The 16895-nt window shown below is 41.0% G+C and overlaps 1 protein-coding gene and 1 pseudogene across 3 annotated transcripts in view; both read left to right on the forward strand.

The window, feature by feature from the left end:
* The first annotated feature begins 2425 nt into the window (after positions 1-2425).
* Positions 2426-16895, forward strand: part of CHUK (component of inhibitor of nuclear factor kappa B kinase complex) — a 45337-nt gene continuing 30867 nt past the window's right edge. Inside the window, exons 1-8 of one of the 3 annotated variants that reach the window (XM_053922858.1) lie at positions 2426-2629; positions 7807-7901; positions 9718-9832; positions 10742-10811; positions 11613-11701; positions 13448-13537; positions 13810-13934; positions 16339-16446. In XM_053922858.1, coding sequence (XP_053778833.1) covers positions 2525-2629; positions 7807-7901; positions 9718-9832; positions 10742-10811; positions 11613-11701; positions 13448-13537; positions 13810-13934; positions 16339-16446 — 797 coding nt within the window. In that variant the 5' untranslated portion in view covers positions 2426-2524. Of the gene's footprint in view, positions 2644-7806; positions 7902-9717; positions 9833-10741; positions 10812-11612; positions 11702-13447; positions 13538-13809; positions 13935-16338; positions 16447-16895 lie in introns of all 3 variants that reach the window. The other 2 variants (XM_053922859.1, XM_053922860.1) reach the window with 2 other exon arrangements.
* On the forward strand, positions 6785-7630 carry LOC123479293 (large ribosomal subunit protein uL23 pseudogene; annotated as a pseudogene).

A 16895-nucleotide genomic window follows, 5' to 3' on the forward strand; every position in this document is an offset into this window, starting at 1 on the left:
TCACAGGTGCCTTCCCCCTGAACAAGCTAGGATGGAGGAGGGATCCAGGACCTTTGCCATTTTTATAGCATTCAACTTACTGATATAAAAAAGCTCATTCAGTCTTTCGACAAATATTTAACTCCTGTGCACCAGGGCTTTTTTTAGGCTCCAGGAGTTTAGCTGTGTCCCAACATGGTCTCTGTTGTTCCAGTTTACAGTCTAATTGGGAAGAAAAGGGGCAGATTTAAGAGAAGATTTCTGCTTTAGATATGTTGAGTGTGCTGTTGGATTGTTAAACTCATGGAGCTCTGGATTGGTGATAGGGTTTGGGGGATCGTCAGGGTATTGGCCGCAGGTGAAATTAGGAGAATGAATGAAAATAAGATAGGGTGAACACAGTCCTAAGCTGAAGATGGCTACCTTGGAAATACAGTGATCCAACAAGTATATGGAGGAGCGGAGAGAGACATCACAGGAGAATGCCATATCTTGGAAGCCGAAAGCAAAATAATTGTTCCTATATATTGGGCCCTTGTGGCCCAGACACTATTTCACTTAATCCTCACAAAATATCTACAAGGTAGGTATTATTACCTCCATTTTATACATGAAAAAACAGACTGGCGAAATTAAAGATTATGGAGACTGGGGTCAGCCAGCCCAGATTTAAAAAAACCTATGCAATGTTCATGTGAATGGGGAACTATGGGAAACAGCCAAGTTCCTGCAAAGATGGCCACTTAGGGTCAGCTAATCATCAGAATCTTTAGGTCCTCAGCATGTCTCCCTGGCTCTTCCAAGAGAAAATTAGATTTCGGTCCTGTCTGGAGGTCAGACACTCCAGCACTAGCTATACTGTGCACCTAGCAAGTGAGGGCTTCATACTGTTAAGTACAATCCACGTTTTAATCATCACTGCAGTCTCCCCAGCTCTAAGGGATATGTTCTTGGAGGTACCATTCACAATCACCTCCAAGTCTGATACTCCAGTGCCATGGCTACCAAGCAAGTATGGGAAGCCAGAATTTCCAATACCACATATGTTACCAATGACCTACAACATGACTCGCTTTTTATCATGCATGCTTAACAATCTGCACTATTCAAGAAGATGACAATAGACATATTTGCTCTGCCAAGAGCAGGTACGGTGCTTTCAAAGCAGCAAGAGACATTGCTGTGTTGCAGAGGCTATCCACTTTTAAATGTCTTACACGTTACATATGAGGTGGCACAAAGTGTTAGAAGGAATTCCAAGTACTGGCTTCACAAGCTGAGCTGGTCCAAGTGCTCACAATCTCAAAGGAGATTCCAATGAATCTGCTTAATGAGACTGGCACATTTCTTCAGAGAATTTGATTCCGTGGTGATTGAGGAGATCCCCCAGTTCTGATGAAACCGTATGACTGACTCAAAGGGAAACCAGGTGAGCTGGTTCCCCTGTGCTAGGCAATCTGCCACTGGAAGTACTTTTTTTTTTTTTTAAGACTTAATTTATTTTCAGTGAGGGGAAGGGAGGGAGAAAGAGGGAGAAAAACATAGATGTGCAAGAGAAACAACGGTTGGTTGCCTGTATTAGTTGGTTGCCTGTGGCACACGTTGAACCTGAGTCCCACCCCCGGCCTCCAGAAAACCAGGACTGTGCCCTGAGGGAATCGCGCACCAGCCAGGGCTGGAAACAGTATTCCCCAAGCTTGCCTCTGCAGACCTGCATCACCCTTGAGACAATTCCCATAATGAGGAAACCCATAACTAAGTTTCCTCATTGCCAGTGTGATGAGGTAGGAAACTAGCTTTCCTACCACGCTGGCAAACCCATAACTTGACCACTTGTCAGCAAGCTCTGAAACATTTGGGGAAAAGCTCCTAAAGTCAGGGGGAACATTACTTACTCTAGAATAGCATCACATCTTTGAGTCGTTTGTGAAAACGGGATATCCTGAAACAGATGTATAAGTCAAGCAAAAGAAGAGCTGACCCTGACTCGTCCATGGAAGATGATTAATCAGTTAAGGGGGGAAAAGTGAACTATGAAGGCCAATTAATGCATCAATGGGCCTGTTAGCGCAGGATTCTTTCTAGTTCTTCACATTCTGCAATATTCAAATCATTGACGGCCTTTGCTAGTGCCAGCTTAGTGGGTGGTGGGGTTGGCGCATAGATGGTAGAGGTCTGGAGGTGAGCTGTAGATAGGGGTGAAGATGTGAAGCTTAGAGAACACCAATACGGGACAGACCGGTTTGGAAAGTGACTTGAAGAGAATGTACGGCCTGGAGAGATCTTATATTTTTGAAGGCTGCTCAGCTAGAAAAATGCCCACGATTGCCCACGATACTTAGCGGATTGAAAGCGCCCCCCCCCCCCCCCCCCGGGGCCACTGCGCAGCGGCGGTCCCCGGGGAAAACTTGGGGCGGGGCTTTTCCTGGGGCAGTCACCGGAAGTGACGCATCCATATCGCGAGACGAAAGACGCGCGTGCCTCGGCGGCCCGGAACCGGCCTCGGAAAGGTGGTGGAGCTTGAGAACGCTAGCCCTCCCGCCCCATGGAGCGGCCCCCGGGGCTGCGGCCGGGCGCGGGCGGGCCCTGGGAAATGCGGGAGCGGCTGGGCACCGGCGGCTTCGGAAACGTCTGCCTGTACCAGCATCGGGTGAGGGAGCCGCGGTGGGTGCTTGTCGGAGCGTCTGTGGAGCGCAGCGACTGTCAGTGTGTGAAACACTGCCGGTGAGACCGTGGGCAGTATTGGGGGCCAGTGAGCCTCTGTGTATGTGCGTGTGTGCCTGTGTGTGTCTGAGAGAGAGAGAGAGAGAGAGAGAGAGAGAGCCTGGCGGTTGAGGTCCTAGGTCAGTGTGTGTGAGATAGAGTTATTAAGGAGAACTGATAGTATGAGTGTCAAGATGTGATAAAGTGTGCACCGAGTGTGACAGTGCATATGTGACCCAGTGAATGTAGAGTGTCAGGGTGTGTGAAGCAGGTGCACATCAGAGTGTGTGTTGTGACTCCGAATGGGTGAGAAAATGGGGCTGAAGAGGGGGCTTCCTGTTGGAATCTGTGTGTACTTTGTGTGCTCGGAGGCCATGTGATATCAGTGGGGCTGGAGTAGACATGGAGGGTTTAGTGGTGGGTCTGCTGTTAAGCTTTTGGAAACATCGGAGAGGCTCTGGGGTTGGGAATGGGTTCCAGGTAGGAACAGTGTGAAGATCCGCCGTTGAAAATGATCATGGCTTCACGAGGGAAGGAGTTAGATGGGAGGGGGGTGGGGCGGGGCGGGCGGGGTGAGATGCTCTAGTCGCGGAAGACTGCTAACTTCGGATTCAGGAATTTTGTGTTGATTTAATTAAAAATGTTTAAATAATGTAGTGGCCGTTAATAATGTTTGAGCTATGCACTCATTGGTGTGAAAGCTCGGAACCCTTTCCCCAGAAAAATGCGCGCAGGCACATCCATGCACCCTCATGCGTTGCCGTTTGAGGAAGTTCATGCTTTCCTGAAGGACATGCACTGACCTTTTTAGATGTATAGACTCAGGACCAATAACCCCTGCAGTATAACCTTTGTTTTGGCCTCTGTAAAATGATTATAATAATGTATATGAGTCTGTTTGACAGTTAAGTAAGATAATGTGTGTAGCTAAGTACAGTACCTGGGCCCAGGGGAGTCCTACCTGTGGCCTGCAGGCTGCATGTGGCTCAGGATGGCTGTGAATGTGGCCCAACACAAAATCGTAAATTTACTTAAACATTATGAGATTTTTTTGTGGTTACATGTATCAATGTATTTAATGTGTGGCCCAAGACAACTCTTCTTCCCCTGTGGCCCAGAGATGCCAAAAGGTTGGACACTCCTGGCCCCACCAGGTAAGATCCAACCAGGGGCTGGGCCTGGCCCATGGTAAGCCCTCAGATGTTAGCTCCTGCTGTTGCTGTGTTGTTGGTATTATCATCATTAAAAAAGGAAATGCCAAGATAAAAGTGGTGTTCTCACAAGATTTTTTTGTGAAAGACAAATCTGAGTGGTAAATATATGGAACAAGGCGAGCAGTTAAGATGATACCAAAATGCTTGCAATTGGCCTGTGAATCGAGAAGCGAATTCAAGAGGACAAATTATGATTTGCTGTCTTAAGATATACAGGTGTGCGTAGAGAGCACATCATATAGGGTGGGAGGTAAGGGACATGGGAGTGTACCTGGAATAGATATGCTTGTGCAGCTGTTACAATGACAAATATGACTGATAGAACTGAAGAAATTTGTGAAGTAGATTTTCAGGTAGAACATAGGAGGAAACCTTGGAGAGAGGGAAAATGGAAGGTGAGGACCAAGGCATTGAGTACTTTGACTGCCAGAGAAATAGTAAATTTAGTAATTCTCACCATCAGAGAGGAGAGAAAGGCTCTCTAAAGACAAAAGCGGGGGAGCCGAGTACTTCCAGTGGATGTTGCCCATGGCCTTTTTGTCTAAGCCTGACCGTCAGCCTGGTCATAAGAACAAAAAGTATGCATGCTGGCATGCTTCTGTGACTGCTTTTCTTGGTCCTTGGCTAGGGATGGATGAATATATCACTTAAAAAAAATTGTGGTATCATATATATGTGTATATATATGTGTATATATATATGTATAAAATTTACCATTTTAACCATTTTAAGTGTACGGCTCAGTGGCATTAAGTTTGTTCACATTGTCCTACAACCATCACCATCATTCGTTTCCAGAACGTTTTCATCTTCTGAAACTGAAACTCTATACCCATTAAACAGTAACTTCTCATTTCCTCTTCCCGGGAGCCCCTGTCAACCACCGTTCTACTTTCTGTCTATTGAATTTATCCCTTTTTAAGTGGAAGAGATTTGGCTTCCCCAGAATCTCAGAACTCTTTCAGGAGCTTTCCAGGAGTCCAGAGTGGACTTCCCCAAGACTGGGACGTTTGACAGCTGGACCCGTACTGAGAAGAGAAGAAATACGCTGTCATAAGACTTGGAAAGAACATCCTTACATTTCCCAGCCTGACTTAGGGTTTGCACTTCAAGATCCTTGTGTTTTAGTGGAAGGCACGTCCCAATATTTCATCTACACCTCTTAAGTCATAACAAGGAAGAGAAAAGGATGTGACGTGGTTTATTTATCTGGTTACTGTGCTGGGGGCTGATGGTGCCCAAGTCAATGAAAACAGTATTTTCTGCACTCAAGGAGATTTCAAGTCTAGTGGGAGAGGTAGACACAGAAACACTTAAAAAAAAAAGATTTTATTTGTTTATTTTTAGAGAGAGGGGAAGGTGGGGAGAAAGAAAGGGAGAGAAACATCAATGTGTGGTTGCTTCTTGCACATCCCCTGCTGGGGACTCAGCCTGCAACCCAGGCACGTGCCCTGATTGGGAATCAAACCAGCAACCCTTTGGTTTGCAGGCCGGCACGCAATCCACTGAGCCACACCAGCCAGGGCACAGAAACACTTTTAAGTACAATCTGGTAACCTATTAATGATGGTATTTCTAAAGTAATGTGGAAGCATGGCAAAATAACCAAAGAACTCTTCCTGGAGGATAGGGTAACACTTCTCAAAGTGTGTTTGGAAAAACTGGTGAAAAAATTTTTAAAAGGATACTATGCTCAAATACATTGGGTAAATGCTGCATACGTAACATTCTTTCATTTGAAGAGTCATAACCCACATTATCATTAAAAGCTCTGAGAACTCCTATAATAAAGAAACTAATTGAACCTAGTATTGTTTTATTGTGGTAAAATACACATAACACTTACTATTTTAACTGTTTTTCAAGATTTTATGTATTTATTTATTTTTAGAGGGAGGGAAAGGGGGAGAGAAACATTGATCAGTTGTCTCTCATACGTCCCCTGACGAGGGACCAAATCCACAACCTAGCCATGTGCCCTGACAGGGATTTGAACCAGCAACCTTTCACTTTGCAGGACAACGCCCAACCAACTGAGCCACACTGGTCAGGGCCATTTTAACCATTTTTAAGTGTACAGTTCTGTGGCATTAAGTACATTTACATTGTTGTACAACCATCACTATCCATCTCTAGAATATTCCCTTTTTTTTAAATCCTCACCTGAGGATATGTTTATTGATTTTTAGAGAGAGAGAGAGAGACATCGATCTGTTGCCTCCAGTACATTTCTGACCAGGGATTGAACCAGCAACCTAGGTATGTGTCCTCACTGGGAATTTGACCTGCAACCTTTTGGTGTACGGGATGACGCTCCAACCAACTGAGCCACCTTGCCAGAGCTATTCCCATTTTTTAAACATAGAACTTAAAAAAATTTTTTTTGCTGGACATCTACAAACTTTGCACAGAACGTTCTTTGTGAAAAGGTAGAGTGAGGAAGGCCTTTAAGAGTCGGTGAAATACAAACTGAGGAGCTGAAGGATCTTACAGAGTGGGATCTTTTTGATACAGCTTTCTGCCTCATCACATGAGAATTTGGGTTTAAAGTTCATGGATGTACCAGATTATTTCCATGGTGGTAAAAGCTTACTTGGGACCTGACTAAAATGAGGTACCTGCTTTAAAACAAAAGAAAGGTTGAAAGGTGTGAGGACTCTGGTTAGACTAGATTATAGTCCTAGTTCCTTTCTTTTCTCTCTGTATATCTACTCTCTTATCTCTATCTTCCCACCTTCTACCCCCACTCCATTTAGACTATCCCATACAAATTATGTCTTGCTTCCTCATTTCAGTCAGAATTTGGTAAATTACTAGTCATAGGTGAGATTTGTTAGGTTCATTTTTATAGATATGGAAACAAGTACAATTATTGTTAGGATTTTTTATGTCATTTGAAATGCAAAGAAATCAGGAACTAATTTGGAGTTTTTGTGTTAGGTTTGGTCACATTAAAACTATTTCTTGCTATTGAGGCCAGGGAGCCCTGAATTATCCTCTTCATTCTAGTTCTACTAGAGGCTGGTGCCTCTGTTAGCTTTCTTGCTCAAAAAGGGGTTTCTTGGGGCTTTTCACGAAGATGGCTCCCAAAGCAAAGAAGGAAGCCCCTGCTTTTCCTAAAGCCGAGGCCAAGGCAAAGGCTTTGAAGGCAAAGAAAACAGTACTAAAAGGTTTCCACAGGCACAGAAAAAAGAAGATCCACATGTCACCCACCTTGCGGAGGCCTAAGACACGGGCTCCAAAGGCAGCCTAAATATCCTCGGAAGAGCGCCTCCAGGAGAAACAAGCTTGACCACTATGCTAACATTAAGTTCCCCCTGACTCCCGAGTCAGCCATGAAGAAGATAGAAGACAACAATACACTTATGTTCATTGTGGATGTCAAGGCCAACAAGCACCAGATCAAACAGGCTGTGAAGAAGCTCTATGACTTTGACGTGGCCAAGGTCAGCACCCTGATCAGCCTGCCGGAGAGAAGAAGGCATGTGACTGGCTCCAGAGTATGATGCTTTGGATGTTGCGAACAAAATTGGGATCATTGAAACTGAGTCCAGCTGGCTAATTGTAAACATGAGAATTTTATACTATAAAAAAATGGGGGGGGGTTGTTGGGGAGACAGGGTCTTTGTATTTTCCAGCAGTATATTATGAGACAGTGTTCTGAAGAGACCTGTTACAGGATTAGCCTCAGTCACTTTTTGCTTGTGTGCTTTGAGGTGTTTGGTCAGTTTTAAAGCATTGGTTCTCGTGGTTTACCTAGCAAAAGCATTGGTTCAAGAGAGCTGTGGATAAACGTTTAATTAGTAGAGCTAATGAGTTTTGTTTTTCCAGTTGACATTTCTTTGGTAGCAAGTAAATCTGTACAAGAACCTAATTTATATTTTTTTCTGTTGATTTTCTATTTTCATAGGAACTTGATCTCAAAATAGCAATTAAGTCTTGTCGCCTAGAGCTGAGTACCAAAAACAGAGAACGGTGGTGCCATGAAATCCAGATCATGAAAAAGTGAGTGTCCTTGACTTGTTTCCCAAGTCTGCAGCCCATCCTGATGTCATCATAAAGAGGGAGGCTGGGATCCATTCTTCTCAGGATCCTTCTGGGATTAGATTTTTCTCTTTTTCACTAAGTAGATGTGTTCTATGTTGGATACTAACATCACATTATGATTAATTAGGTTTAGTTTAAAAAGTCAGCTAGGTGTTACCAGATTCAGCTCTATGAGGGCCAAATCTGTTTCTTCTGAATCTTGGCCACTCACTGCTCATCTATTTACTTTCTAGTTAAATAATAGTAACTATGTATTCTCATTTCTTACTTTCACCCACTTTTGTTAAATAATGTATCTGTTGCTTGGTAAAAAATTGCCCTCACACTTAATTGGCTTAAAACAACAAACATTTAGAATCTCACAGTTTCTGTGGTTTAAGAATCTGGGGTGACTTACCTGGGTGGTTTTAATGCCAATCTCTGCCGAAACATCTCAGAGTGTCGACTGGAGCTGTAGTCATCCAAAGGCTTGAGTGGGACTGGAGTATCCGCCTCAACCGCATTTATATGGCTATTGGCTCGAGGCGTCCGTTTGTCATCTGGGCCTTTTTATAGGGGCGCTTGAATGTCTGCATGACAGGGCACCTAGCTTTCTTCAAAGTGAGCGATCTAAGAGAGAAATCAAGATGAAAGCTGACATATCTTTTATGATCCTTCTTGGATCATGAACTCATCCTTTCTGCCGCATTCTACTTGTTAGAAATGAGATAGTGAGTACAGCCCACTCTCAAGGGGAGGGGAATTCAGTTCTTGATGGGAGAAGTGGACATATTTTTAAGCCTCCACGGGTAGTGTGCTAAGTGTGTTACAGATAATTCTTCTGATTTCCATAGCAACCCTGTATTTAGGTATCATTCCAATTTTATAGATGAGGAAGTTGAAGCTGATAGAGTTATAAAATTGGTAGGTAAGGGAGCCTGGCTTTGAAATAAGCACTTTCTGACTTCAGTATCTGTTTTCAGTTCACTTTAAAGCTTCTCAAACTTGGTTTTATGGCAGAATCACCAGGAAAGCTGGACAACAATATAAATTTTCAGGTCCTAACATAGAGATTATGTTTCTTTGGGTCCCAAAAGTCCTGGGAATCTATTTCAGTTTTGAGATCCACTGCATGATGATGATGATGATGGCTGGGATGATACATTTTAAGTTAAAAAATATGTTAGAAAACAATATATAGCATGAGGTAGTATTTACACAGATTAAAAAGTGGAAGGAAATATGCCAAAATTTTCAAAGTATTCACCTCTGGGCAATTCTGTCATTATGGGAGAGGCAGTATGACATAGGCTTTGGAGCAAGACTGCCAGATTTTAATCCTTAATTAACCACCTGCTTGCTGTGTGATCTTGTATTACTTAACCAATTTGTGTTTCAGTTTTCTCCTGTGTGATAAGACTTTTAATAAATCTACATATAGTAGGGTTATTATGACAAGTAAGTGAGTTAATGTATAGAAGGTGGTTACTATGTGGCATACAGAAATATAATTGTAGTAATGGTGATAGTATTTTTGTTTGTATTTTTTAAAAAAATTATTAACTTTTAATTATACAAACAAGAAATTAGAATATTACAAATAATGCCAGCCTTTCTTCCCTCACTGTCCCTCAGTTAACTACTATTTCAAACCTAGTCCCTTTTCATTGGGAAAAAAAAAATTTTTTTAATAGTTGTTCAAGTACAGTTTTCTGCCTTTCCCCCCCACTCCTCCCTTCCACCCCAGGCTTCCAGGAAAAATTTTTTGATTATAATGTTTTCTCCTTTTTGTTAGGTTGAACCACTCCAATGTTGTAAAGGCCTGTGATGTTCCTGAGGAACTGAATTGTTTGATTAATGATGTGCCTCTTCTAGCAATGGAATACTGTTCGGGAGGAGATCTCCGGAAGGTAGTGTGGATGTTCGGAGATGATGAGATAGTTAATCATGAACTTCAACAGTGTTTGAGTCATGTGCAAGATGACAGTCTAGAATCATGGTCATCAAACTGTAGCCTATTAACTGTTTCTATGGCTGCTTTCTTTCCTACAGCGGCAGCACTGAGTAGTTGTGACAGAGACCATATGGCCTGGAAAGCCGAAAGTACTTGTTTGTCTCTTTACAGGGAATGTTCGCTGACCCCCGATTTAGAACGTGCATTCTTTTGTTGGTGGTGGTGTTTGCAGGATGGGACTGTATTGGTGGTGTTAGGTAAAAATACCAATGTTTAAGGTGTTTACTAAACAGTTTTTTTCAATTACAGTCTACTTTCAGTATTACTTTGTTTGATCTTAGGTGTATAGCATAGTGGTTAGACAGTCGTATACTTTACATAGTGATCCCCTAGATGTTTCTGTACTCAACTGGCATGACATATAGTTATAGCAATATTATTGACTGTATCCCCTATACTTTACATCCCTGTGACTGTTTTGTAACTGTTTTGTAACATTTTTACTTCTTAATCCCTTCACCTCTTTTTCCCAATCCCCCAACCCCCTCCCCCCAAAGTATTTTTCTCTATTGTAAATCTTTCCCATCTTATTTTAAATCCTTCATGTGGATTATATATGTTCTATATACATATATGAGATTTTTCAATGTTTTTCAATTACAAATACTTTCTCCCTTCACCTTTACTTGTGTAAGCCTTGTCATGAAATTTACATGTTCTCTGAGTGGATTTGGTAATTTTGCCCTCTTATATTTTCTTAATCATGACTTATTTTTTTTAACGTTGACTATTCTCTTAGAGTTTAGTGATTAATGTGTCACCGTTACTGCCCAGAAACCTTGACAGTATACTTTTTTCCTTTTAGCTACTGAACAAACCAGAAAATTGCTGTGGACTTAAAGAAAGCCAGATACTTTCTTTACTGAGTGATATAGGTATGTAATCAATATGAAAAAAAACCATCATAATTTAATGCCCCCTTGGTCTGTAAAAGATTCTATATACTACTATAAAGCATAGATTTTTAGCATCTATAAGAAATCATCTGAAAAATTTTAACTGTTATTGTCAATGGTAAGTTAAAACTAGGATATTTTGTTATTTATTTTTTGTTTTTGGCTAGGAGTCAGTGTTTGGCCAATAGATACTCCAGTTGATAACCAAAAAAAAAGGGTGGGGGAGGGTGTTAAATGGCCTAATTCAATTTTATTCTCCCTTTCTCTTGATTAGCACAGTAGTTTTATTTAACAGTGGCATTGCATCTGTTAAATAGGTTCTCAAGTCAACTGTAAGGGTGAAATCTCTTTTTAACCAGAATAACTCCTGAAAACTCCCTAAAATAATTATTACGTCGGCCCTTGGAGCAAGCTAAAATCCAAGAATATGTTTCTCTATGTATTTTGACTTTGCTTCTTTTCCTGGGTCACGGAGGCCAAAGCCTAGTTGAAGAGGGAGAGAAAGGCTACAAGCATAAATATGGTTTTTCTAAAATGCTTGTTCCATTTCTTTAAAATGTTAATTCTCATAAGTTAAATGGGCATATATTATCATTCTACAGTATTTGTTAAATGTTACTGGATTTTCTGTGGAGAAAATTTGAACTACTGTAATATTAATTGAGTAGTCATGATAGTCCATATAAATTTGAGCATTAGAGAAGTACAAAATGTGAGATGAAATTTTTTTTTAATTCAGTGCTTTCTCTTAACTCAAAACATCTTTTAAATTTTATTTAGGATCTGGGATCCGATATTTACATGAAAACAAAATTATACATCGTGACCTAAAACCAGAAAACATAGTTCTTCAGGATGTTGGTGGAAAGGTAGGTGAAAACTGAAGAAATATTCCATGCCGGTTGAATACAGTATGCCTGAGGTAGCCAGTCTTTGTGGTTTGATGCCCTACAATAAAACTACTTTTTCTGCACAGCCCTCCCTACATTGAGCGGTAGTTTTGTGTTTAGTTGTCTGTCTCCTCTGCCAACTCAGTAGCTCCTTTGTAGAAGGAGCTGCACCTGTCTTGTTCACTTCTGTTTTCCCAACACAGTATCTGGCAGAGATAGTAGGCAGTGAGCAAATAATTTGTTATTCCTTATGAAGCACATTTAAAAAAACACACACATGCATCCTGGGTCTGCTATAGTTTAAGGAAAAAAAATGCATTTACTTAAGTACTGGGTTGGCCAAAAAGTTCATTCAATATTTTCCTTAAGATGGTTTTAGTAGTGCTTAGTTATCTTTAACTTCATTTGAAACAATTTTGTTAGATTGTAGTATGACAGCTGTCACATCAGCATGCATTTAAAAAAAACATCAAAATTGGTGAATTTTTGTGTAGCCATTTTAATATTGAAGTTGAAAGAAAATGTGCAACATTTTCAGCGTACTATGCTTTATTATTTCAAGAAAGGTCAAAACGCAAGTGAAACGCAAAAAATGATTTGTGCAGTGTATGGAGAAGGTGCTGTGAATGATCTTACATGTCAAAAGTGGTTTGCAAGGATTCATGCTGGAGATTTCTTGCTAGACAATGCTCCACGTTTGGTAGACCAGTTGAAGTTGATAGTGATCAAATTGAGACATTAGTTGGGAACAGTCAATGTTATACAACATGGGAGATAGCTAACATACTGAAAATATCCAAATCAATAAAGTTATTGGTGAAAATGAAAAACGTGTCTATTTTATGGAAAAAACCATACGGACTTTTTGGCCAACCCAATATGTTTTATATTAAAAACAAGCCTCATTCTTCTCCCCATTCTCCTCCACAAAAGTCCTAAGTTCTACATTTAATTAAGATTTAAAGCCTCGATTTCTCAGATTCTTAAATGAGTCATCTTGAGAAGAACCAGAAATTGTGAATTGACTCCTGAAATATTTGTTTTCACCAGAATAATTTGAGTGGTTTTCTTGCTTTTAGCACTGAAGTTCAATCCTAATAAAGACATATGAACTTTGCATTGGATTGTGTGGTCTTGTGGTTAGTTAAGATGGTGGTCAGTTGGAAGTGATGAAACCTTGATGATACTTCTTAGGAGGCTTTCACATGTGCTTAGCTTCAACTTCTCTCCATCTTTTTGTATCCAAAGACTTCAGCATATTTCTGAAGTTAGATGGGTAGTTAACTCACATTGCTCCACTGTAAGGAGGTATGCTGCTCTGCAAGTTTGGAAGTCACCTTTACCTTTGCCTGTCAGTATAATGGATCAAGGTTATTCTGCATATACCAAAGTAAAGTTAATAGCCAATTTATATTTAGTTTTTACCATATACCAGGCATTGTGTTAAATCCTTTCCTTTGGCTGTTTCATTTTTATTGAACCCCAGTAACAGTTCTGTAAAGTAGGTATTGTTAGTAATATCATTATATAGGAAACCAAGTGAAGTTAAGTAACTTGATCAAGAACACAAGGCTAGTTAAGTGGTGGAGGTCAGGACTGAATGACATTTGTGTATTACAGAGCCCAAGTCTTCCCTCTCACCACCACACTCTCCAGATCCTTACCACGACATCGTTGCCTTTCCATTTCAAATTTCTCAACCATTTAATGCTTATTGTTTTGTAGATCATACATAAAATAATTGATCTGGGATATGCCAAAGATGTTGATCAAGGAAGTCTGTGTACATCTTTTGTGGGAACATTGCAGTATCTGGTAAGACATGTATTGTTTCTTTGAATTTAAGTGTACAAGATTCTCTTTATTTCTGAAGGTCGTGAATATACGGCCATTGGCAAAAGTAGGTTTACACTTGTGAGTATGTGAAAGTTTATTATTGTATTATTATTTATTAATTATTGTATTTTATTTGTATTATTTCCATACAAATAAGTGTAAAACCTGCTTTTGCTCACCCCTGTAATAGCTCAAAAATAAAGTAGCTTTTCTCTTACTGTATGATGTTTAAGGCATTTTTTCTTTTTAAGGCCCCAGAGCTCTTTGAGAATAAGCCTTACACAGCCACTGTTGATTATTGGAGCTTTGGGACCATGGTGTTTGAATGTATTGCTGGATATAGGCCTTTTTTACATCATCTCCAGCCATTTACCTGGTAAGAAATGGAAAATAACTTTGGTATGCCTGAGGGGAATGAAAAATTTCAGTTGCCTGCTTTTTTCTCCTTTGTTTCCTCTCTTTTTAAGTGGTATCCAGTTATATGACTTCTTTTGCTGTATTTGATTGATTATACTATTACAGTTGTCCCAATTTTTCCCCCTTTGCTCCCCTTCACCCAGTATTCCCATTCACTCCAGTGATCCAGTTCATGTACATGGGTCATGCATATAAGTTTTTTGGCTTCTCTCCTTTTCCTAAACTGTTCTTAACATCCCTCTGTCTATTTTGTACCTACCCAATTATGCTTCTAAATCCCTATACATTTTCAATGTATAAGCATCCCTATACATTGGGATGTATAGGGATGCTTCTAAAAGCATCCTCCTCCCCCTCCTTCCCTCCCCCCTGCCCACTCATAACCTCCCAAATGATCTCCATATCTATGATTCTGATTCTGTCCTGGTTGTTTGCTTAGTTTTGTTTTTGTTTTTGAGATTCAGTTGTTGATAGTTGTGAGTTTGTTGTCATTGTAATGTTCATATTTTGATCTTTTTATTTTTAGACAGAGGGCAAGGGAGGGAGAGAAACACCAATATGTAGTTGCTTCTCACTGCCCCACACTGGGGAACCTGCCTGCATCCAAGGCATGTGCCCTGACTGGGAATCAAACCAGCAACTCGTTGCTTCACAGTCTGGGGCTCAGTCCACTGAGCCACACCAGCCAGGACTGATCTTTTTCTTAAATAAAATCCTTTAACGTTTCATATAACAAGGGCTTGGTGAAGATGAACTCCTTTAGCTTTTTACCTTGTCTGGGAAGCACTTTATCTGCCCCTCCATTCTAAATCATAGCTTTGCTGGATAGTGTAATCTTGGTTATAGGTCCTTGCTTTTCATCACTTTGAATACTTCTTGCCAGTCCCTTCTTGCCTGCAAAGTTTCTTTCGAGAAATCAGCTGACAGTCTTATGGGAACTCCTTTGTAGGTAACTTTCTGCTTTTCTCTTGCTGCTTTTAAGATTCTGTATCTTTAACCTTTGGCGTTTTAATTATGATGTGTCTTGGTGTGTTCCTCTTTGGGTCCAACTTCTTTGGAACTCTCTGTGCTTCCTGGACTTGTATGTCTATTTCCTTCACCACATTAAGGAAGTTTTCTTTCATTATTTTTTCAAATAAATTTTCAATTTCTTGTTCTTTCCCTTCTTCTTCTGGCATCCCTATGATTTATATGTTGGCTCTTCTGGAGATGTCCCTGAGTCATCTTAAACTCTCCTTGTTTTATTGAATTCTTGTTTCTTCATTTTGTTCCAGTTGAATGTTTATTTTTTCCTTCTGTTCCAAATCATTGATTTGAATCCTGGCTTCCTTCCCTTCACTGTTGGTTTCCAGTGGATTCTTCTTTATTTCACTTAGTGTAGCCTTCACTTCTACCCTTAGGCTTTTGCTGTATTCACACATCTCTGAGCATTCTGATCACCAGTGTTTTGAACTCTGTCTGATAGGTTGGCTGTCTCCATATTGCTTAGTTCTTTACTGGGCTTCTGTTTTCTTCTGTTCCTTCATTTGGGCCATATTTCTTTGTTTCCTTAATTTTGCAGCCTCCCAGTGTCTGTGTACTAGGTAGAGCCATGTTGACTCCCTGTCTTAATGCTCCTGTTAAGTTGTATGGGGTGGAACCTTGGGTTTTCGCAAGGGTGGGCAGCCTGCTTTACCACTTTGTGGCTCTGTGTGTAGGGGAGGGTTGCAGGGGGACAATGCTGCTACTGGCTGACTTCTGGGGGCTTGCTTGGTACTCATCCCATTTCCAAGCACTTTCTCCTCTTCCCTTGTGTGACTGGCACCCCTCCTGCTGCTGCTGTGGTTGTGGTTCCCAGAGTGGGTGGGTTTGCATATATTCTGGGCTCTCCTGAGAAACTGGCAGTTTCTTCTGCCACCTCAACCCCTCTGGATTTTACAGCCCAAAGTTATGAGGCTTAATTTTCCCGGCACTAGTACCCGGGGCTTCACATTCTGGCCAGGGGCTGGGATCACTTGCTCACAAGGTGTCCTCCTGATTTTTATCCACCACATGTGAATGTGGGACCGCACATTCCACCAGCCACCGCCACACCGCGTCCTGTCTGCCCTGGCTCTGCCCCTCCTATCCGTCTGGCCAAAGATAGCTTCTTTAAATGCTGGGTTGTTGGGCTTCCATACAGTTCAATTTGGGGGCAGTTCTGGGTGTTTTTCTTTTTGAAATTTGTTGTGATCCTTCTTGTGGTTTTGCAAGGAGGCGAAATCGTGTCTACCTATGCCTCCATCTTGACCAGAAGTCCACAATTGAATGAAATTCAGTGGCAAAAATGTTTAGAGTTATTTGTGAGTCAGGTTGCCTACTGAGGTAGCTTTTGTTTTTTATAGGCATGAGAAGATTAAGAAGAAGGATCCCAAGTGTATATTTGCCTGTGAAGAGATGACAGGAGAAGTTCGGTTTAGTAGTCATTTACCTCAACCAAATAACCTTTGTAGGTAAGTGTATTTCAGTGCAGGAACTTTACCTCCGTCTCTTCAGGACTGTGAAGGGACAACAGGGTTGTTGTCTGTTTTATGTAGCATCATCCAATAGAACTTTCTGTGATGATGGAAATGTCTTTTATCTGCTGACCACATGAGGCCGTTGAGCACTGAAAGATGAGTAGTGTGACTGAAGCTAAATTTTAAATTTAATTTTAATTAAATGAAGTGTAAATTCAAATATCCACTTGTGACTAGTGGCCCCCATATTGGACAGCACAAGTCTAGTGGAAACAATAACTGCTCCATTCAGCTGACTGGCTTCGGTGAGAAGGCTCTTGGGTTCCTCGGAGAATGGAATTGAGCTTGCCTCTTGGAGTTGCCAGTAACTAACTTACACGTGTGGCTTTGGGTGGTTTTTTGTGGAAGTTTGTCCCCTATCATTTTATGAATTATTTGAAAGT

This window comes from Desmodus rotundus, chromosome 4 (assembly GCF_022682495.2).
Source record: "Desmodus rotundus isolate HL8 chromosome 4, HLdesRot8A.1, whole genome shotgun sequence".
Taxonomy (NCBI): Eukaryota; Metazoa; Chordata; class Mammalia; order Chiroptera; family Phyllostomidae; genus Desmodus; species Desmodus rotundus.